This window comes from Crinia signifera, chromosome 7, assembly GCF_055691185.1.
Source record: "Crinia signifera chromosome 7, ASM5569118v1, whole genome shotgun sequence".
Classification (NCBI taxonomy): domain Eukaryota; kingdom Metazoa; phylum Chordata; class Amphibia; order Anura; family Myobatrachidae; genus Crinia; species Crinia signifera.
Window position 1 is genome coordinate 124916599 of NC_139223.1, and position 24899 is coordinate 124941497.

General features: G+C 43.0%; 1 protein-coding gene across 2 annotated transcripts in view; it reads left to right on the forward strand.

The window, feature by feature from the left end:
• The first annotated feature begins 14469 nt into the window (after positions 1 to 14469).
• WNT6 (Wnt family member 6) overlaps positions 14470 to 24899 on the forward strand; it is a 124187-nt gene continuing 113757 nt past the window's right edge. For both annotated transcript variants that reach the window (XM_083153728.1, XM_083153729.1), the window contains exon 1: positions 14470 to 14826. In XM_083153728.1, the coding sequence (XP_083009854.1) occupies positions 14750 to 14826 (77 nt within the window). In that variant the 5' untranslated portion in view covers positions 14470 to 14749. The remainder of the gene's footprint in view (positions 14827 to 24899) is intronic.

The window sequence follows — 24899 nt, forward strand, 5'->3', positions numbered from 1 at the left end:
TCAAAGAGTCAACCTGGGTCATAAATCCAGGTCCTTAAACCTGGTAAATTCCAGGGTTGGGGACCCGTTATTTTTGACCTGGGTTGGCCTTTTTCACACAGAAAAAGGACCCATGTTGAAATTGCCAAATTATCAGGTAGAACTGCTACACCCGGTAATTTGGTTTTCTGTATGAAAGGGGTATCACTGCCATATGGTGTGACTCCCCATCTGAATTTTAGACTGTGCTGCAGCCCCGCCTCTGGACCCACCACTGCTTATTACTGTAATTAAGGGTAATGTACGGCCAATTTGATGATCAGTGGCCCACATACTGTACTGTATGCAGCCTCTGAAGTCTATCAGGTTGATTGCCCTATATTTGAACTCAGCGGCGTAACTAGGTTTTGGGCGCCCCCCCCCCGCCATTAAAGGGAGGGCGCCCAGCGCCCGCCCCGCCACACCAATCCCCGCCTCGTCGCCCATGCAAACCCCCCCATCCCCCGCAGTCTTACCTACGTTCAGTACGCGCTGGTCCCGGCTCCCTTCTTCTGCTATGAGGACCACCACAAAATGTCCGCCCCCATACAGCAGACAGTTTCAGAGAACTGTCTGCTAAATGGGGGCGGACATTTTGTGGTGGTCCTCATAGCAGAAGAAGGGAGCCGGGACCAGTGCGTACTGAAGACAGGAAAAGACTGCGGGGGATGGTGGTGGGGCGGCAGGGTGTAACTATAGCACTGCAGCTCCCGGCACCCGCACACTTACATAGCCCCCCCCCCCTCGGTCGCGGGGGCTGTGGTGCTATAGTTACGCCACTGTTTGAACTTCTAATGATATTAAGATTATGGATGCAAGTTACACCTGAGACCAGAGGCGGATTTAGACCTCATGGGGCCCTAGGCATGATATCAATATGGGGCCCTCCTGCCTTAAACAATCTTTGCACTATATGTTTGCTGCTGATTGCTGGCAGCATCAATAGAGTACATAGTCCACCTATAAATGGTCAGTTCCGTGAACATCTGCATTGCGTACAAATCTGAATCAGGATTGTTTGTTTGGAAGTAGGTTTAATACCTGTGTCACATTTAAAGTAAACTTACTGCCCACATATAGTGGATGAAACCATTTTTACATGTCCAGAACATTTTTTATACTATAATAGAACATGAAAGGGACTTTGAGAGTGTGGGTAGGGAGTGTGATGTCACAACGCCACGTGGTAGTCAATGCTCCTCTGGAAGTGTTTTTGATAGCCAGGATATTTTTGGGGGGCTCCTTGGGACCTGCTGAGCCCTAGGCAAGCACAAGTCTCAGCATGTCAGGCATTCATGGGACTTGTAGTCCCACACACACCTGTAAAAATAAAACTTTAATACATACTACCTCTGGTCCAGTATAATCCACATCGGTACCTGTCAATAAAAATCATACTCACCATCCTATCCCAAGTACCCTCGGTTGCCAATTCCCACCATAGAAGCCATGTTATATTAGTAACATGAGCTTCTATGGAGCCGCGCAGAGCCTATCAAGTGCAGAGCTCCCCCAGAACCTGCTCCTGAGTGGCATACGGGAATAGCCAGTGATCCGGTCATCCCCAGGGATTCCTTTAATATCGGGAAGGGACTGCAAGTGTCAATACACTTGCAGTTCCCTCAGTCCGCTGGAGCAGGGTATTCTGTTTATATATTCTTTGAACCCTGGATGTTACTTGGACCGAAGAGGACGTGATCAGATGGTATGAATTTTATTCACAGGTACCAATGTGGATTCTACTGGACAAGAAGACAGGCCTATGTTGGACCCTTTAGGTAATTATGTATGAATGTATGTAGTATGTATTAAAGTGTTATTTTTACAGGTGTGTGTGTATGTGCAGAGGCGTAACTAGATATTCGTAGGCCCCATAGCAAAAGTTTGTAAGGGCCCCCTATTTAGCAACTGATGGTGATAAATGTATGCAAAACATATTAGTTTGACAGCAAAGATGGCCCCCCTTCAGCTCTGGGCCACATAGCAGCTGCACCCCCTGCACCTATGGTAGTTACGCCCCTGTGTGTGTGTGTATATGTTCTTGGGGTATTGGTTCTGTAGTAGGACTACATGTCCCAGTGGGCCCTTTAAAGCTCTGCATGCTGGGACTTGTGGTTCTTCAAGTCCCAGCATGCAGGGGAGGCTTGCTGGTCCTTGTAGTTCTACTACAGAACCCAATATCTATTTTTAACATTTTATTTATCTATTTTAACACAATCAGCCTGGTATTTTAGTTTCGTACTTGTTTCCTAGCACGGCGCCCATCGGGTCCTATCGCAAACCTTAACTTAAGGTATGCGATGGGACCCGACGGACCTGATTTCGGGCTTTTTTTGAGGTTTCCCTACAAATGTAAAATCGGGTCCATCGCATGCCATTATAATAGCATGCGATGCGACTGACCCGATTTTACATTGTAAGCATTGTATGTAATGTTAAATTCCTATGTAAAATCAGGTCCATTGTATGCCATTATAATAGCATACAATGCGACCAATGCGATGGACCCGATTTTACATAGGAACCATTGTTAAATGTCCCCCCATACCCAAATTTTTATTGTATACCCACCCTAATGGGTAATTTCCATGTCAAATGCCCCCCATTGTTAACGCCACCCCATGATGAACGCGAACCCGAAGCGTGGTGAGCGCAGCGAGCCCACGAGGGGCGGCGGTACGCGTCCTCCGACCTTTTCATACCCCCACTATCCACGGCGGCGTGGAGTTGATCTTATATAGTGTGGCGAGCGCAGCGAGCCACCGAGCCGGAAGCGTGGCGAGCGCAGCGAGCCCCGCGAGGGGACGCGTAATACGTCTGAAGTAATGCGCGTGCGCTCGCCACGCTTCGGGCTCAGTGGCTCGCTGAACTCGCCACACTATATAAAATCACCTCCATGCCGACGTGGATAGTGGGGGTATGAAAAGGTCGGAGGACGCATACCGCCGCCCCTCGCGGGCCACTGTGCTCGCCACACTTCGGGTTCACGTTGATCGTGGCGTGGCGTTAACAATGGGGGGACATACAATGAAAAATGGGGTCTGGGGGGCATTTAACATTGGGGCCAATGAAAAATCGGGTGTCAAGGACCATTCAACATTGGTTCCAATGTAAAAAATGGGATCGGTCGGGTCAATCGCATTGCATGCAATTTGGTTGCATGCAATGCGATTGACCCAATTTTTTCAACCCGATTGCATACAATTAAAATCGGTGGCGCCGTGCTAGGAAACAAGTACCTTTAGTTTATATAATATATTTCTAGGAATGGGGTGCAAACAGCGCACACACTCTAGTAAATATAAACACAGGGGGCCCAGCATTCACTACAACAAACTAACTCACCTTAACATTCAAACAATCAATAAATAAATAATGGGGTTTTAGTTCATGAATTGATCAATATATATATATAAGCACATTTAGCATATATATATATATATATATATATATATATATATATATATATATATATATATATATATATATATATATATATGCTTAATGTGCTTTAATGAGATAGAGATAAGTATTAGTTAGCCAGGTATAGGCTGTCTAGTTCAGGTTAATCAATGCAGCACTATAAATATCTTACAATTGTTTTGGAAACTTGGAAATGAGGAAATGGAAAAATAAAACTCTTTGATTCGGATGTGAGAAAAGTCACCAACTATCACAAACAGAGCAATTCATTGGGGTGGCTGCATTTACTTGAACCCGTGCTTTTCGGAGAAATGAGGGACACATTTCTCAACCAGCCCATTTGGCAGCAAATTCTTTTTTCCATGATTTTTTTTTTTTTGTTGCAAGCTGGTGATCTTGATGAATAAGCTTTTACTACAAGGCAGATAAGGATTCACCTGCTTGATTGATGTAGGTTTACTACAAACGGTGAAAAAGAAGGTAAAACCCCTTCCTCTTTTAGGGCTGCTTTTCAAAGAATTATTTCATATTATCAGACAAAGCAAATACTTCCATTAGTCACAATAAATAATACTTAATAACAGCAAAAAGATGCGGGGTCCAAATGAAATGTACATTTTTGTCTACTTTGTTTAACCTGCAGCTCTATGAAAATGGGACTCTATTAATCATCCCTATTCTGGGATAGCATCAATTATTCGGTGACCTGTACAACTAAGAGCCTGATTCCGACCAGTTTGCTAGGTTGCTTACACTCGCAACCTAGCGAACAGGTAAACACCATCAGTCTCCTGCTGAGCAAATCCCCACATTTGCATGCAAGGGGATGTGTACGCTTACAAATTCCCTGGCATGTGGCTGTATGAGTGTGTAACATATATATATTCTCCTCTTTTGCCGGCACTCCCAAACAACTTGATCCGGTGCACTCCAATTCAATTTCATATAGATCCAATAATAGAGGCACAAGGACACAATCCAGCTTTAAATCAGTGTATTTAAAGGGCCTCTATATTGTGCGCAATTAATATTGTTTTATATTCCAGAATGTCCAGCAAAATACCGAAACACCTTATTTACAAAAATAGAAAAGGTGTGTTAATGTAATATCATTTTATGTCACAATAAAACTTGCAAAAATGCTGTATACTTATGATGTCACAGGGGAAAGAGATCATGAGTCACATGTTTCATCAGCTTGCTTGGCTGGCATTTTTTTCATTATGCATAGGTGCCACAGGTCTGCATTCACACCTTGGCTGATAGTGGTCCACTATGCATGCAAAAAGTCGCTAATGCACATGTGCAGGGCCTGGCAAATTTTTCTTTCGTCAAGGCGCTCACAGCCTGACTGACAGGCATTGGGCACTCCTGGGTGGACCCCCAGCGTTACATGGGATTTCAGCTATTCGATTACATACAAATACATTTTATGATGTCCCAATTTAACGCCCTAGGTTTGTCGGCTTATATAAATGTTTGTTTATTTATTTAAAATTAAACTCTGACACTACTGGTATCCCTATGAGGATTCTCTTTTTGATAATATTCAGGCTGGTCATGCGACCGGAACCAGGAAGTAAATTCTTTAATATTACCGTATATACTCAAGTATAAGCCGACCCGAATATAAGCCGAGACAGCTAATTTTACAACAAAAAAACTGGGAAACCGCATTGACTCAAGAGGGACCCTCACTCGAGTATAAGCCGAGGGGGGGCCTTTTCAGCATACAAAATGGTCTGAAAAAGTAGGCTTATACTCGAGTATATATGGTACTTCCTTATTTTTCGTTTTTACTTTTGCCCAAAACGATATTTGTACAATAAAAACTATTATTCATATATTGTTTTTAGCATTGTATTTATACGTTTGTCTTCCAACCTTTCTATAGTTTTATCATTTGTATTATTCATGACAATTGAACAAGTGATTGATTGCCTATTGTAGGATTGATTGCTTATTGGCAGGGGTATTTATAGTATACCAGTAGCTGCCACAGCACAAGCCACCTTTTAGAAAGCTACAGCAGGTGGTGAAACGCGTTTGGTGTCATTGCCACATTCCCAGGATTGGTCCATATATTTGGGATCAAATCATCTATACCGGGTCTTCCACCCATTTCCAACTTGGAGTGACCTATTGCTGCCATCACCCATACCAGTGCCAGCCTTATCCCTCCTCCTGTGGACATTCCCCGGTGGCTCAGATCCACCTGCAACAAAAAACCCAAGTTGCACGGGGTGCTGAAGTGACACGCTAGACAATTAAAATCAATAAAATTGATTGGGTACAAATAACATATATTAAATTTGTGCTGTGCAAATTGCACAACAATATTCACAATAAAAATATACACAAAATACAGCAATAGAGAAATATGAAAAATAAAGAAAATAAAAAAAAATATAAAAAAATAAATAAATAAATATGAAAATAAAATTAAAAGAAAATGAACAAAACAAATACAAATAAATATCTAAATGGGTGGGGAATACTCTGGAATTGAGAAAGCCGCCCTGTGAGCAGAGAAACGCATTTTCCCCGGAGTCCATCCCAGAAGTTGGCCGCCCGGTACCTCCACATCACTTGTCTGACCCGTGGGCATCTCCAATCGGCAGCACACTTGGAACTGTGGCAGAGTTCTCAGGTGTAGCTGCACCACGCGAGTCCAGTGATCAACGGAACACCGGCGCCGGGAGAGACTGAGGGGTAGATTTATTAAGCTCGGTGAAGTGATAAACTGTCTGGTTTTTATCACCAGCCAATCAGCTCCTACCTGTTATTTTTCAAACCAAGCCTGTAACTTCACAGGTAGGAGCTGATTGGCCGGTGATAAAAACCAGACAGTTTATCACTTCACCAGGCTTAATAAATCTGCCCCTGAGGCCAAAACCCTACACGATAACACTGGAGAGAGGCACCCACGCCAGGTGCGAATTCCACCGGAGCAGCACCAATAGCCCAGAGCGGCGCAGCCCTCCAAGAAGCACCGTGCACCTCCAGATTTCCAGCAGCGGCACCACTCAGGTTGAATAGCCGCACGTCTGGGATGGGTAATATACCTCTTATTGCCACTATCTTAACTGTTTGGACACACTGACCCTTTGGATAGTAAAAACATTGGTAGTTAGAACGATACCTTGCCTAAAAGTTCTAGCAATTTCTATTAAAAAAAACAGGATGCGGGTAATTGCACTTATTGTTGGACAGTGCCTCGCGCCTCACTCAAGGCTGACTCTCTATTCACACTAAACACGTGTTTAGCTTGTACCTAACCAGGCTAATATTTCCCACCCATTTAGATATTCATTTGTATTTATTTTGTTCATTTTCTTTTAATTTTATTTTTATTTTTACTTTTATTTTCATATTTATTATTTTTTTTATATATATTTTTTTATTTTCTTTATTTTTTATGTTTATCTATTGCTGTATTTTGTGTATATTTTTATTGTGAATATTGTTGTGCAATTTGCACAGCACAAATTTAATATATGTTATGTGTACCAATACATTTTATTGATTTTAATTGTCTAGTGCAGGGGTTCCCAATCTTTTTCCAATCACGGCACCCTAGAGTATCAGAATTTTTCCAAGGCACCCCTAGGCCCCAAAAAATATACATCAAATGAAGTAGATTGTGTTTATATGTGCTTCTTAGGTTCAGTTATGTGGTAAAGGGCAGGATTTGGTTCTGATTGTACACATTTTATGATTGTCAGCCACCAGCACTGGTTTTGTCCAGAAATAATTGATCATAAATAATTTGAATTGGTCCTGGATGACCAACCCAAGGCACCCCTGCAAGTGTCCCGAGGCACTCCAGGGAGCCTAGGCGCACAGTTTGGGAACCACTGGTCTAGTGTGTCACTTCAGCGCCCCGTGCAACTTGGGTTTCTTGTGGTATTTTTGGGGAGGTTGGCATTCCTCCAGCACGGTGGCTGCAGAAAGTGCACTGCCCAGTACACACTACCCTAGCCCCGAGCGCCGTAGACACTTGTTGTTCCACCTGCAACAACTCTCCAGGGAGGATGGTTGTTTTCAGCTGATACCACTACCCCCTTGGCACTTCCATCTGCACCCCCACTCTTATCTCCTCCGGTGGCCCAATATCATCTGTAACCACCTTGAGAGAGGGCGCTTGTATCCAGTGATTGGGCCTGCCAGCATAACGTTTCCTCCAGCGGCTTTACAACAGGACACAGCATCAATAGTGAGGACTCTGTTACCCACTTGGGGGTCTACTTCAACCTACCTACTATTGAGGCAGCAAAAAGTCACCTATGGTAAATTGTGTTACCTCTATTCATCTGACTTTATCTCACTCCAATACTGGATGTTCCATATTAATTATTCCTCAAAGTGTGGCATTTATATTATATGTATTTCTACTCCTTAGTGGTGTTTTTATATTTTGTATGTCTAATAGGAAGTAAAGTACTGTCCTTTATTTCATTCACTTGGTTTTATTTAACAGTAGCGCTGCTATTCTTTCTATCTTTTTTCCTTTTGGTTAATCTGTATCGACTAACTAACTCTACCAGGCAGGCAGGAGGTACAGGCCGGCAGCAGGGGCAAGGGCAGATGGCAGCAGGTAACTATAGCCCTGAAGACCCCCCGGCGCCCACATCTTCTCAGCGCCTCCCCACCACTGCGGGGGCTGCGGGGCTATAGTTACACCACTGAACCGTACTCCCTAGCGCCCGACCTTATCCTTAATTGAATAAAAATCTTGTAGTTTTATGGTAGTGCCCACAAAAACAGTGGGCATGCCCATAGAAACACGGGGTGGGCGCATGACATTTGGGCAGCTACAATCAGCCACTGAATGACTCCTGGTTTAAAAGTATTGAGCAAATTTGAATTTTTTTTTTTAAGTATTTTCATTTTAATATTTAAATTTTTTGAACTGCACTTCAATATCAATCTATTATAATCACTGTACTGCTTTCATTAGATTGTATGTTCTAGGTTCACATGCAGTGCTCTGCGCATAAATTTATTAGAGAAACAATACCAGGTTCTCAAATCATAAACTTTATCCTAACAGCAAACGTAACTCTAAGATATAAACATTTATATTAATATTTCATAACACTCGACTATGGTCTATAAATCTTTGACTGGTGAAATAATGGGCCTGATTCTGGTTCACCTGCAAAAGCAAATTCTCTCTCTAATGGACAAAACCATGTGCACTGCAGGGGGCAGATGTAACAGGTGAAGAGGAAGTTATTTTGTTTCCATGCAGGGTAAATACACTGCAATATAGATATCAGTTTGAAGCAAAAACTCCACCAGATCTAACTCTCTCTGCACGTGTAACATCAGCCCCACCTGCAATGCACATGGTTTTGTCCATTAGAGAGAGAATTTGCTTTTGCAAGTGAACGAGAATCAGGAACAATGGTTCTCATTCAGATCTGATCGCAGTACAAATTTGTTCTGAAAATGGGCAAAACCATGTGCACTGCAGATGGGGCAGATGTAACATGTGCACAGAGAGTTAGAATGCCCACACATACAAAAATGAATCTCCAATAAAACCAGATTTCTAAACATGTTTAAAAATCTGATTCAGCAATCGATTGGCAATCCCTATTAATTTTTGATTGGGATTGCCAAAAGGGGAGCCCACACATTAAAGACTAATTGTGACAATCATCACCAGAATGGAGGATTGTCACAATTAATTGCTGATATATGGGGCCCATTAGATTTGTGTGAGTTATTTTGTTTCTGTGCAGGGTAAATACTGGCTGCATTATTTTTACACTGCAATTTAGATTTCAGTTGCAACACACCCCACCCAAATGTAACTCTCTCTGCACGTTACATCTGTCCCACCTGCAGTGCACATGGTTTTGCCCATTTTGAGAACAAATTTGTACTGCGATCAGATCTGAATAAGGGCCAATGTGACGTCGTGAGTTAGAATTTACTTCTATTCTCTGCACTGTTTGTGGAAGAGACACGTACTGTACAATTCTAATTTCTAAATGGTTTGAAAAGGAAAGTGGAATCTCTGCAGGTTGGGAATCTCTTGCGATTGTGAAAGCATACCTCCCAACTTTTTAAATGTAAAAATAGGGACACTCGGAGCACTCGAAAAGTGGGTGTGGTGAACGCAAATGAGGGTGCAGTTTATGCAAATTAGGCCGCACCCTAATTTTCGGCCACTGCGCTGCTGAATAGACGCTGTCAGATTGGAGGGGCTCCCAACTGCCCCCCCCGCAGCGACCGCAGCGCCACGGGAGGGACGCGGGAACGTCTCCAAAAACCGGGACGTTCCCGCATTTAGCGGGACAGTTGGGAGGTATGTGAATGCCTTTATTGTATCAATGCATTAGAGGTGGAAGTGTGGGACTAAGCTACAAAGGAGCTGGGCTTTTCTATTGCTATAAACTGATCATTTCACACCAATTTCCTTTGTAAAAGCCTAGTCTGATATTACCACTACCTCACAGTGTATTGCTCACAGGCACATTCAGTTAATTATTAATCATTTAGTTGGAGAATATCTTTAAATCTTTGAGTGTCAAGGGAATTTGGCTAAATCGGCAAGCAGACATTTTTATTCATCATAATGACCTGCAATGTTTTCCTTATATAGGAAATATAATCATTTTTTACACATTTTTTATTTGAATTTATATAACAAACGTGAGTGACGCTGGCGTGTTTAGCGGATATTTTTTGCGCATCTCTCATAGAGATGTCGGCACTCAATGGGTTAAAAAAACATGGGAAGGAAAAAGGCAAATTTTTCTTTATTTCATAATACTACAAAGATTTGTCCAGCATTTCATACTATTGAACAAGGGTTCATCAATAAGTTAGCAAAAGCATAGGAAGAGGTTCTTTCCTGATCACCTGAGGTGGTAATAGCACATTCGAAATTTAAAAAATGTATTGTATGTCTTTCATACAATAAATGGCATCTGTAGCAAGTGGCTAATATATGGTCAGCCACCATAGCAGTGCAGATACCCCCTTCGTAGTGAAGCCGCAAACATGATTTAATTGTGCACACAATGGCCCAAACAGGTTTGAGTGCACATCCACTGTCCTACAGTATACGCATGCTTAGAAGAACTGAGTTGCGGGCCTATGGAAGTATGGTATACCACTGCAGAAATTCCTTATACAGAAGACTGAACTAACCATTCATCATTTAGAATCAGCTGCTCTGTATAATTTTATTGTACTGAGCCGATACAGCTGATTGGTTCCATGGGCCACTTCTCCACTGGCTCACTTCTCCTCCCTTATCACTGCTTCATACATCTGCCACTAAAACAGCTGGCAATCCACAGGGTCCTAAGTGGATAGCAAGGCTAAACTACCAGATTCAATCAGACTCAAATTCTATTTTGTTACTGACAATTTTCAATTATTATAATAATAATACCTCATTAAGGGCGGGATGTACTAAAGGTAAAACGGGGGTTTTACCGCATTTTTCTATGTACCATTACCCGTCCGCCCCATCTCCGCCTGGCACCCAGAGGGTGGCGATACCCTATAGAAGCCTATGGGCTTCTATCGCCGCCCGCCGTCCGCGCGACCCCCCCTCCCGTCCTCCATCGATCTCCTCCTCCCCCAGCAGGTGTCACAGCCGGGAGGACATCCGGCTGCAGGGGGGAGGAGGAGATGCAGGGGAGCACTGACAGCCGCCAGGATGTGACGGAGACCCCCGCAAACCACATTACAGGTATCCCGGGGGTCTCCGTCACCGCAACCCAATGCTAGCTGCCACCGGAGAGCTGCGTCATCATCATCCACCGGCTGTCTCGTCATTTGCGCCCGCCGCCTGCATGAATTCCCGAGGGACAGGACACGGAGGACACGGCAACCCGGGTAAGTATACCCTGTACCTTTCACACCAGCCAGGTCCCCGGGTTGAACCCGGGAACAACCCTGGTACCTAGCCGGGTTGAAATTTGCCCGGGATTTTGTCCCGGTACCCTTTCACACCAGCGCTAGTACCGGGTTGTTCCCGGACTCAAACCGGGAATTTAGGCTGGTGTGAATGGGGTATAAGGGGTCAATACAATTTGTTCTGAGTCTGTGAATGTGAATATTTTTCATGGAATTTACAGAACTCGGGTGAATGCACACAGCTGAGAATTATTTTATCCAATTAGAAATACCTATTCATTGTACTTGCAGCGCTGATTTACAAATTGTCTTCCAAATGTGATCTGAGAGAAGTGAATGACATAATGGGGATACCTTCCTGGACCCTAAAAGAAAGTGACAATTGCCTTAGCAGAATCATACAGAAGGCTGTTAGTAGGCACAAGGAAAGTAATGATTGATTTATTAAAAGTGTCAAATGGCTGATTTTGGCTTTTTTTTAAGTAAAAACAGTATATTTAACAAAGTTTGTTCTATTACAAATGAATTAAATGGAAAATGCAAACAAAAAGAAAAAAAGGTGATTTTGGTGTCATTTCATGTGACTTTTACATTTTGTACAAAAATTATAAAAAACAAATACTTTCATTACATTTGGGGTGCATAATAAAATAGTGATTTTGTCTGATTTTAGGTTATTTTTTTAACCCAAAAGTGTAATTATTGGCCCAATTAAGCAAATTGAAAACTTCCAAATGACTAATTAGTTGTTAGAAGGGTTTGGCAAGAGTTTCTGAAGCAAGTCCCAACATTTTTACCTTAAAGATGTTCCTGATATTTTCACACCCTCAGAACAAAATCTACAAATGACTGAAAATGTTTTAATGTTTGGGCACATAAGGGTGGATTGTGGAGTTACTTAATCGGGAAAAAATGCAAGTAGAGATTTAAAAAATATATATATATATATATGATGATCACCTGCACGATCTGGAGATTGTAAAAGTGCCAACAGACATTACTAGGGAGGCCACTCCTGGTATATTTAGCATAATGCAGCCCATACTGTAGGTTACAATTGCAAATGCATGTCTGAGCCTGATGTATTTGTCATTTTTGTAACCACAAAGAAACCTACAGTATAAGGTCTGCTTTTGCATTTGAAAACTTGGGATCTACCACAAACAGACTCCACATCCAGAGGGTCCTTTGTATTTCTGGGTAGCCCCAAAATTGGTGTTTTCCATTAATATCCTACGCTATCAGTCCCTGCCCCAGTGGAGCTTACAATCTATATTCCCTACCACATGTACACTCACACAAACATTCTTAATTTTGTTGGGAGCCAATTATCCTACCAGTATATTTTTGGATTGTGGGAGGAAGTCAGAGGATCCGGAGGAAACCCACACAAGTACAGGGACAATATACAAACTCCACACTCCATGGTAGGAATGAAACCCATGACCTCAGCGCTGTGAGGTAGTAATGCTAACCATTACACCATCTGTAGTGCCCCAAAGCACTCAGACTTTACAATATACATAAAAATATGGTGATGTAAGTTAACGAATGTAAATGGCATTTTTATTTTGGGGGAGGGTTTATTTTGCTAATTTGATATATTACAAGTTGGTAATGCATATATTTCATACATTTATGGGGCAAATTTAGTAATACCGTGTTCTCACTGTGACTTAGAAATACACGGCTTTTACCCAGCATTAAAATCCCGGGGACTGCAGGGACGGACCCCCGTTCTCACTGCAACGCAAATTCCCGGGTGAAGAAGTTCTACCTGGTAATTTGCCTTTTAACACGGGTTTTTATGTAGTGAGAATGGGTCAACCCGTGTCTGCATACCCGGATCTCAAACACGGGTAAAAAGAAGGGTTTTACCCGTGTATGAGATCCCGTTATGCGACCCGTTCACACTGCAAAAACCTGTGTTAAAAGGCAAATTTCCGGGTCGACGTGCTAGACCCGGGAATTTGCCTGCAGTGAAAACGGGGTATAAGATAGGATTTCTAGTTCACATGAGATGTTGCTATTGGCAACCAATCAGAATCTACTTCTTCTGCACCCTCCAGAACAGGCATGTCCAAATTGTGGCCCACCAGATGTTGTGAAACTACACATCCCAGCATGCCTTTCCATATTTTTAGCATTTCCTAATAGCAAAACTGTGGCAAGGCATGATGGGACAGGATCTGATTGGTTACCCATAGCAACATCCCATGTGAAATAGAACTCCCATCTCAGTAAATTTCCCCATAGTATTTTACACTGTTACTGGGTTTTAAATCCCTTTAAACTTAAAAAAAAAAATAGTTTTAAACTTTTTTGTGTGTTGTAGTTGCACTTAAATTCCTTCTGTCTTCATATTCCAGTGCATTGTGTGTGACATCCTGCTGTTATCTCTTCTGTCCTTCTTCCATCGGGAGATAACCTCTGCCCAGGAGCTGCCACCTGCAGGGGCTTTATCCCAATAATCAGGTCTCTCCCTCCTCGGCTATCTCTGCAGCCACCCATTACCTGCCGGGTCTCTGTCCTCACTAGAATACACTGATTATTGGCCGAACACCAATCACTGGAGACCCACATTATTTCCTTTGCCCTCCACCATGCAGCGCAGTGCTATGTCTGTCCTGTGCTATCACTCTCCCTTCTCCCAAGCCGGATCCCTGCCCTGCCCGCTCTGCATGCTTGTGCACAGTTGTGTGAGTCACAGGAGACAGTTCGGGTCAGACTCAGGGAGCGGGTGATAGGAGCTTGGCATCTGCCATTGCCAGGCTCCATTGGCTGCCAATGCTAGGGCACTGCAGGGACCAAGTTATAGAAAGTTCCAGCCAGTAGCCAAGGTGTGCCCCAATCCCACACCTGCGCTGTACCCACAGCCATTCCTATATACTGTACCGCATCTGTGCAATACAATGTGCAGAAATGGCTATATTTATTAAGGAGCCCTACCACCTCCGCCGCAGGTTCCCATTTCGGGTAATGCACAATTTAGAATTCTGGTAATTCCTCCTAACCCCCCTCTATATATCCCAATCGTCTTCCCCTCCTCCCCGTCTTCCCCTCTCCTCACCTCCTTCTCTCCACCCCCGACCCTTGTGTGTTCCTCCCAAACGGCTCTTCATTCTGTACTCGCAGCCTGCAGGACAGTGTTTGCCCGCTGACTGCGCTCTGGAGCCACAGGGATCCCATGTGCCCCAATCATTCCCCACTGTCCCAGCTCACGCTGAGTGGTGCTACTGTCCTCCCACCTCTCATCCATCCCCATAGGGAGAAAAGTGAACAATCCAGGCATTCCTCGGAGTTTTCTACTTGTTGATCTAGCTCCTTGTGTGTTCTTGGCTGCCTCCCCTGATTGCACTGAAGAAGCAGAATCTATGTGCTCATCTGTCTGGTGAAGCCCCTCACTCACCTTGTCAGAGAAAGCATGATGCCCCTGTCCAGGACTCAGCTGGGACTCTTCTTCATCCTCCTGTGTCCTGCAAACATCATAGGACTGTGGTGGTGAGTAGCCCCAGACTACGATCCTAGATGATAAGCCTGGCTGACTCTATCTCACAAGCTCCCACTTGCCCCACTCCACATGCCCAAGATATTTGATGAAGGTTATACACGGCAAGCAGAGATCTGTTTGGGGTTAGACTCGTCCTAAATGTTTTGTCAGGAGCACAGTGAAATCTCTAGGCGATTGTCAAGTCAGTGTAACTGGTTGCTGCCACAGATCAGTGACATAATGCAAAGGAGTCAGACAGTGGGACTGATGACAGACTGGGGAGCAATGCTCTGCTGCGCTGTGACAGCCATGGGATTACATATGATTGCTAAAAATAACAAATGTGATGTGTAGTTGATGGAAAGGAAGCAATACTCTGCAGAGGCTTTTCTTGTGATAATCGCTATAATAATGTGCATATGGGTTGAAGAAAGGTTAATAGCTGTCGCCGAATGTTAAATACAGTAACGCAGGTTTGCGCAGAAATGTTAAAGATCGACTGATTTATCACACATCGCATTCCATATTGTTATGGAACTACAAGACCCAGCAGGCCATAGCAATCCTTGGTTGCCAGTGCATGCTGAGACTCTAGTTCTTCATCAGATGGCAGCAGGCAAAGTGCACTGAGGACAACTGTCAGGTGGTAATGTAGCTTGCCAACTACTGTGGAGCTACAAGTCCCAGCGTGCCCTGCCATGGACTTACATAACGGCACTGGCTGCCCAAGCCTGGTATGCAGGCAGGATACTGTACTTAGGACAACGTCTGATAGAACGCACTGTATTTTTGCTTTTGAGATTGTTTTGTCTTTGTATGATCTTGAGCTCAGTAAATTAATTATTATCTAACGAACTATATAAAAAAGTTTATAGTGCAGACAAGTTGTACATGTCTTGGAATAAACGAGTTAATCAGCTCCGGCAGAATTAATGCATCACTTTGTTTTCCCAGTTTCTGGCTGGGGATGGGTTAAATAATTGCACAACCCAAAAGTTGTAGCTTTGCTACTGACAGTATATTTTAGTGTGTGACCCGGGAACAGAGTCTTCCTCAATCAGCAAGAGTTCATTTGGGATCCAGATGGGGCGCCCCAGGTGGCTCCAGGTATTGACCATCAGCTAGACTGGATGTATTGCCACCTTTGTAGCTGATATGTTAAAGTATCTGCGTTGTATTAATGCCCTCTAGCATCCTTTCTGCAAGAGCTTGCACTTTTTTCACCATAAACATAATTCCCCTGCTTATAGATATGTAAAACAAACAATTTATATAAGCCCCAAGTATCTTTAGGAGCATGTAATGTGTCCTCTTATCTAGCACATGAGCTTATTGCGAGATATTCATTGTAATCCGCTTATGTCTTTATTGTTTGCGTACTGTATATGTGTGCTGCAGCATTTACACTACTAGGAAACAATTACTGTGCATTGCTAATTATGTAAGGATGCAGCACCTGGTGATGTCTGATATTTTGTTGTGAACATTAACTCTTCAAGGTCCTGGGGTCTGATAATTGATTGGATGCTGCTTTAATATATTCCATGCGTTATTTTATACTACAGCGTTAATTACACTATCATCGGGTTAAAAGGTTCATAAAGTTACAGTTTGTAAAAGCAGCTAGCTACTGTATTACCTGTGTCTGAGAGGCAGATTTATTAAGCTCGGTGAAGTGATAAAGTGTCTGGTTTTTATCACCGGCCAATCAGCTCCTACCTGTAATTTTTCAAACCAAGCCTGTAACTTCACAGGTAGGAGCTGATTGGCCTGTGATAAAAATCAGACACTTTATCACTTCACCAAGCTTAATAAATCTGCCCATGAATTTCATAAGGAAACAAAGTATTACATAGATGTTTGCTCAGGAACGTAAATAAAAGTACCAACAAGCATTAGAAACATACAGTATCTGTCAGGGAGTGCGGTTGATTGCAGTTTTACACCAGTGGGAAAGTCATAACCTACAGTATTACTTCTGTTCTACTACCTTGGTACTTACAGTATGTTTCTATTTCCCTCTCCATCCTGCAGGTGTCACTGTAGTTATTGCTGTCAATAAAGTGGTTTGGATGGTGCCTGATATATCCTATTAGATAGCAACAGTTAAGGGTGGAGGATAGAAAAAAGAAACTAAGTAGAATTTTACTGAAATATAATAAATGTGCTAAAATACTTGTATTTAGTGTTAACCCCCCCCCAAAAAAAAAAAGTCTGCATGACTCTAGTCCTGTTCATCAAGTTGCATCTGTTCTTTAGAAATGTGAGCCATGTCTCATGAATAAAGACAGCAGGTTGCAAAGGAGTCACTTTTGAAGCAAAGTTACCATACTGCGGTGCAGGACAGTCATTTCCTGGTGTAAATTTGGTCAAGAAGAAATGATAAATTGTACTTTGCTAATAGTTAGCCGCAAGGAAGGATATAACTGCTTGTGAATACAAAGTGTGCAAAATGTGCTCAAAATGAAGGATCAGAATTATCAACGCTTAAAGAGAGATAAGTGGAGAGAGATAAAGTCAGCTTTTGCAATTTTACAGGCTGTGGAGCGGGACGCACTAACACAAAGATGCGGTAAAAATTGGAGGTTTTACTGCATTTTGTATGCACTAAAGCCCACACACTGGGGTACCGCCAGAAAAAGATAGCAATACCCTATAGAAGCCTATGGGCTTCTTTCCGCAGCACTGTGTGAAGGATCCATCACGGATCCCTCCCAGCATGCCCTGAGGCTGGCTTTTTCACTCTGCGCATGCACAAAGGGACTCCCGGGTCTCAACCCCTTAAGTCCAGCAATGGAGCCGCATCACAATCTCTTATAGCAAGAGCTGTCCTTGGCGCTAACAGTCGCATGTTAGTGCATATGCAATGGTTATGGATGCGGTAGCCTAGCGTATGCCGGTCAAGTAGGACTGCCCTGTGTTGGAAATCTATAGAAGCCAAGGGCTTGGTACGTTCTTTCTTCACTGTATCTTTCTCCAAGCTTTGATAACTCTCCCCCTAAGACCATTTTAATTCAGCGGTAATTACCATAAACTGCTTGATGCATTTATGGGCCCATTTATCAATCCCATTTGCAATGCCAAAATTGCTTTGTAGGATGCAATTCTATCATCTGAATATTCTAAATAGCAAATGCAGGGGCTCCAAAAGTAGCCTGTCCCTACATTGTATTCACTTCAGTGTCTGGACTCCTGCACACATGGTCTACTGACCACACATGTGCGACAGCCATTGCTGGGGCATGTTCCGGGGTGTTTCTGCAAAGTGAAACAGGTGCCATTAGCTGCGGGGGCCAAACTCCGGAATGCCTAGCATTCCGGAGCCTGGTAAATCCCACAGCATTACCCATTGAACCTATAGGGGCTACAGCTGCAGTTGGTAATGGAGGCATTGCTGTAGAGATCGCTGGTCTCTGTCATACAGTGAGATTAAATATTTGCTGCTATCAATGTTTTTAGGGAATTTTCCACAAATATTCAATGATCGGTGGACCCTGTACTCACAAAGGCTTTGTGATTAGAGCAATCGTTTACCCTATAGACCTCTGCAACATCAGGATCTGCAGGTCTTTCATTGGCCGATCCATCGCCACCACTAGATTAAGCTTTGGTACTGATATTTGCATCACTTTTTGGCATCTTCCATCATGTACAGTATGCAAGAAACAGGTGGTATCCAGGGCATCACAGACGGTATAATGCAGGGGTGGGGAACCTCAGGCCCGTGGGCCGTATGCGGCCCCCATAGCCGGTCTGAGTGTCCCGCCCACCCACCTGGTGGCTTTGCCTGGAGTCAAGCACAGAATAATTCTCGCGAGAGGTCGGTAGTTCTAGCGAGATTCCTCTTAATCAACAGCAGCCGGAGACTGTCAGTCCTATTCAACGGCAGCCGTCGGAGAGTGGGACTCTAAGGGGAATTTCTAAGAGAAATTTTTATATATGGCCCCCAAAGCATTTTTTCCCACTGGGGCAGGGACTGATGTGTGTGTTCAAATATCCTCTGTAAAGCGCTGCAGAATATGTGTGCGCTACTGTATATAAGAAACTGGTAATAAATAAATAACTTATGTATTTAGATTTCCCTGTTAACTTAATTATAGTAAATTGCTTTTCTGTAAGCACAAATTAAGTAACCTGCGATACACATGCATCAAAGCTGTGCAATAAGCTGCATACCTAAAAAAGATTAACACTTGTTAGTTATAAGGGCTCAATTATGGAAGACGTGCTACGCAGGGACAAGTGATTTGAGTCTCACTCGCCAGATAAGAGCAGCAAGAAATAATAATAACAGTGTTGGTTGGGAATCTGTTCACCACTTCCACTGATCTCTGGATTTAAAAGTGGCAGAGGTATTCATATCAGAGTGAAGGCCCCCACACTTCAACTGAAACCCACCTGTGCAAGAGGATGCCGGAGTAACTAATAAGTACCTAACATCCAGCAGAAAAAAGTAATTCTTCAAGCTCGCTTGGTCATTTTAAACGTTTGGGTTGGATCAATATTAAAATTGTTTCCTAGATTAAATTTACAACAAAGTATTTTGTTTCCATATTTGGTACACTCTGTGCATGTATTAAATACATTAAAATTTTAGTCAATTTATATGCTGGAGGCTGTGTTCCTGCATTTACACGCCATCTCTGTTAGTACAAGTAACAATGGGTTGTTACGGGAAAGGTGTATTCTGGAGAAACAAGACAGGGAATCTGTTCCTGAAATGTAACCACGGAATGGAGTGTAAAGACATATACTGTCCAGAAGACGTATAGATAATGTATAGATCTGTTTGTTGGTGTATTTATTGATGCCACTTTATGCCCTGCTAAAGTATTGGTAGCTGTACTGTTGTCTAATGAGAAGCAAGTAGACTGTGCAGGGAATTACTTGTCATGGTGTAATGCATATGGGGGTGATTCTAATTGACTTCCCACACAAATACCCACCCGCACAGCAGCCCTGCACATGCGCATATGCTATTATACCCATGAGCAGTACTTAACATCGGTCCCCATTGCCAATTCTCCGGGAACCGAATGATTTAGAATCACCCCCATGGTACGCTGAGCACAGCACATTTCAATTATTGGTGTATGTTGTACAGTATCATTTATACATTTCCTGCTGTTATAATAAATAGATGCTTTTTATTCGGAGACAAATAAATCTAATAGAATGAAGGGTGAATTCCACGAGATTTTGTCATGTCACTAATTGCTGACTGCTGGGAAATGGCGAACCAAGTGATTTATGCAGCGTTTCCCCTTATAGAACTACAAATTGAAAACTGTAATGATAACACATGGTCTTTATTAGACAGGATAACTGGGGGATGTACTTCTAGATAAAGCTTTATCATTACTGATCACTAAATAACCACTAAGGGCAGTATTCAATGCTCTGGATTCACCGTTTTTTTGGGGGTGCAAACCAGGCTGTTTTCATGCTCTGCGGTGAATCTCAACTGAAAATCTGATTCACCCTATTCAACGATCACTGTTCGCCGAAAGCAAACAGTGAATGCGGGACAGTTCTCCGTTTCATGCTCGCTGCAATTTACTGGTGTATTTCAATGGGGTTTTCACTGTGATTCGCCGAGAGTGTATTCAATGCTAGGATGGGGAATTGCTTTCACCCTGATTTTCTCCATGATTCACCGTTTTGCATTCACCATCTTTTTTTGATCAACTTCCGCCACATGAATTTTCCGAAACCGGAAGTGAGGTTGCGGCACCCTCCGCGAATGATAGAGAAAGAAGGAAAATCTCGCTGGAGATACACTGAAACACCAATAAACACTGACTTCCGGGGAGGTCCCGGTTTTTGACATACATCCCGCCCCTCTTTTTTCCCGCACTTTTCTACTATAAAGAGCAGCATTTCAGTAGCAATCATTAGCATTGATAAAGAGTCCTAGAGACTTGAAACGCGTTGGCCCAGGATTGCTACCATACCTAAGGACCCAACCCAGTGTCAAGCCTGTGGAGCCTGCAGGGTGGATCTTTTTGGACACTCTGCTTATACCATCTGTGGCTCCACCACCTACACTGGGTGAGAGAGAAATATTATGTTTTTTGTCTTTTTTCTTCATTAATGTTTTTATTGTGATGCTTTTACTATTTTACTAATAAATACCCACCTTGTCAGTTCACCCTTTGCGCCCAAGGTTTTATTCATCTTTCCCTTACTAGTCTTTCACTTGGGTGTCCTGGAAAACACCCAGAATAATTCCAGGGCTGCATAGGAGACCTCAGTTCATCTATCCAATCTCACATATCATTTACACTAGGATTTCTATGAATTTACAGTTTGGCGGAAGTTCCAGTGCCATTTCTAAAATAATACGAGAAAGGCCAATAGGTCTGATTCTAAGTGGGCTTCTAGGGGAAATGCAGACTGATCTGATTTTCAGCATAAGAAAGAAAATGTTGTGTGCACATGTGCCATATCTGGTATATTCACATGGACGGAGTTTGTTAGTGCATACTTATTAGAGTGCTCCATCACCAGACAGATCGATAAGTATGTGTAAAAAGGAAAATGGGTGTAACTGGATGTTAACCATATGAAAATGTGTAACTGCATGGTGGGTGGTGTGTGCTGGCTCCAAAGCTCGGTCATAGTGTGCTAATAGCAATTGGATCATACTTACTTACTTCTGAAAACTAGTTTCAGGGAGATTATAGTTGGTAGCAGAATTTTGCGCAGCGCCCAATTGAGGGGGAGTGTCATGCTTCATCCAAGGGGTGTGTCTATTCCATATATGGAGATATTGTGAAAAGAGATTGTGAACGTGGCGTGGGTGTGTACTGCTATATCTGAGATGAATCTTTTAAAATTAATTATATCCAAATGTAGATGAGCCCCAAAGCAGTTAGTAAGATCTACTATACTTGCTAAAGTGCTGGGAAATGGTGCTGATGTTTCAATGCAAATGTATCTATCTCTCATTCCTTTTTCTCACAAAAAATGTACCAGTGTAATGTGGGCTAGGTGAAATGAGGGAGATTGTTACACTAATGAGGGAGAGAGGGAGATTGCTGCTATTTCAGGGAGTCTCCTGCAGAATGCAGGATGGTAGGCAACTATGAATTGGTTGCCTGTTTCAGACACCCGGCATGAAGAAAGGCCAGGTATACATTACAATGTCCTGGATCATGGCTAACAGGAAGAATGAAATAAAAATACATTGGTTGCCCGTATACACAGAATGATATAGCGCATGAACTAGGGCACTATTATGGCTCAGAAATAATCAAATACACTATTATTAGGCATAACATTAAAAACTTATAGAGCAGGGACTCCTTCAAAATGTTGCTATAGGGCCTGACTACACCCCTGATTCACATGTGTTCTAATGTTATGATTTGTGTATATTGTGATTAATTCCCTAGTTGTAGGTAACCATATAGAAGTCAGTTGAAATTAGGAAATTATCATGTGTTGTAATGACCATTTGTAACATAATATGGAAGCAGCGGGCGTAACTAGAATTTTTGCGCCCCCCCGCCGATATCGGCAGCGCCGCCCCCCTCCCCCTAGCCCTCCCACCCACCTTCCCAAGTGAAGTTAAAACCCCCCCTTACCCCTCCTCATGCCGCCGCCACCGCATTCAGGGTCCCGCCGCACATATCTTCTCCCGGCTCCGTCTCCTCCTGCAGTTCTATAATGACCATCAGAAAATGGCTGCCCCCTAACAGCAGACAGTTTTTAAGGATGCTTCATTAGAAGTGAACTGCAGGAGGAGACGGAGCCAGGACAAGATCTGCGCTGCGGCCGGGACCCTGAATGCGGCGGCGGCATGCGGAGGGTAAGAGGGGTGTGTAAATTTACTTGGGTGGGAGGGCTAGTAACTATAGTGCCTCCTCGCCACCGCGGGGGGCTGCGGGGCTATAGTTACGCCACTGTATGGAAGGTAGATTAGTCCCTACCACTTTAAAAGCGGGCAGCCACTTTAAAGCCTAAATAGAGAATGTGTTATGTAGTGCCTCATGCCTTAAAAACGGTTCTGATGAATTAATAGAATACCAATAAAAATAAGTGTAAACCCTACCTGGGCGTGAACCTTAAAAGTTGGTGATGGAAGGTGTGGTGAACAATAACACACAGTGGATTCACAGTGCCAATGCTCCTGTGCTGAATAACTGATTACAGCTGTAGCAGTAATAATAATAATAACAATTTTATTTTATATAGCGCGCTTTCTCCAATAGGACTCAAGGAGCTTAACAGATATAATGAATGTAATAAAGTACAGGAACAACGAAGTACAGAAAAGCTTTTCATAAACAATATTTAAGGAAAATGAAGGAAATGTTTGAGTAAACAGTTAAGTCTTGAGTCTGTTTTTGAAGGATTCTAGAGTGGGGGCCTCTCGAACTGTGTGGGGAAGTGAGTTCCATAAAGTGTAAGCCGCATGGCTAAAAGTCCTCATCTACAGATTGCAGTAATCGGGTGGGACAGTATGGAGTCAGAAGCTGCTTCAGGTACCTTGGGCCTTGGTCATGTAGGGCTTTGAAACTCAGTAAGTAGATCGTGAAAATGATTCACCATTTTATGGGCAACCAGGGAAGGGAGTAAAGAATGGTACATGTAGTTATGTGACTAGAACAGGGTTGGTTGTTTAACAGTCTGGCAGCTGTGTTCTTTTGCTGGGAGACCAAGGTAGAGGGCATTGCAGTAATCCAAACGAGATTATACAAATGCATGTATGATTTTTGGCAGATCTTCAAGTGTTTGATTGGTGTGGGATCTGCAGAATGTGGGTGGCAGACACTGGAGGAATGGTTATTGAGATGAGTGTCTGTAAGTGAAATGAAGCCTGAGCTGCTGGAGGGACCAGGAGGTGGATGAGTAGGAGATTGGGATTGTGAACCAAGGCGGGGGAAGTTATGGAGGACAGTGATGGTGGTGGTGATGAGAACCATCAGCTGCGTTGTGTAACTGCATGTCATGTGTGGTGTGTCATGATAGACATTCAATTTTATGGGGATCATATAGGATCACTGTGGCATTGGGGGTGTACCTAGTGCTGGAGGAATAAGCTGAGGCTAGCAGCAGGCAACAAAGTACTTTGAGTTAGAATAGTCATTGTTGCTGAAAAAGCAGGTACAGTATCTTGATTTAAAAATCCACTACTAATGTGTGGCATAACATGTATAAGAAGTACTTCTGTGTGGCATAAAGTGCAAAGGGCACTACTACTGTGTAGGTGTAATGTGTAATAGGTAACCCTCTGCCTCTCCCCTGCATCACAATCTCCAAATAACCTCTCTCTTGTCACCCACTGCCTCTCCAAGCCATCACCCTCTTGCCGTTATATGCATACGGCATTCCCTTTGAGGCCACACTGCTTCTTGCAAGACCACACCCTTGTGAGGAGAAGCCCACTGCAGACACATATTGGGGAGGAAGGGTAGCACTCCAAAACTTCTCGCTCAGGGTGCTAGGAGGCCTGGAGCCAGCCCTGGTGGTAGTACAAGCTCAAAATACATAAGCATGTTTATATTGCTTAACTGTATTAGCCAGGTCATTCTGTATCAAATAAATATACTTTTAAACAATTTTTACCTCACCAGCTCAGAATTTTTTTCAAATTTGGAGTATGGAAATGGTATATTTATAAATAGAAAATATAATATTTTTTTACACAACATGTTTTATTTGGATTTATATAACAAATATGTGAGCGATGTTGGCACTTTTAGTGGATAAATTGCAGAGAGGTTGGCACTCAATGGGTTAAGCTAGAGAGGCGGTAGTGTTGTCATTTTCTTGTGATTGTATTGTGATTTCCTATGATATACAACACAATAGGCTTTGTGAGGAAACATATTCCTGCCAGCACTGGTTCTTATTGCTGGACTTCTGCTGCCGTCCTGCCGTTCTGTAAGTTAACTGTCAAGCTGCATTTTTCGTTTTGTAATTGTGATAAGCCGATTAGAATAATGTATGAGGGAGTAGTTGCGCTGTACATTTAGAGGGGTGTTTACACATACTGGGGCAGATGTATTAAGCCTTAACAAGAGATAAATGTAAAGGTGGCCATACATCAGAAAGATATTGCACCCAATCATACAAT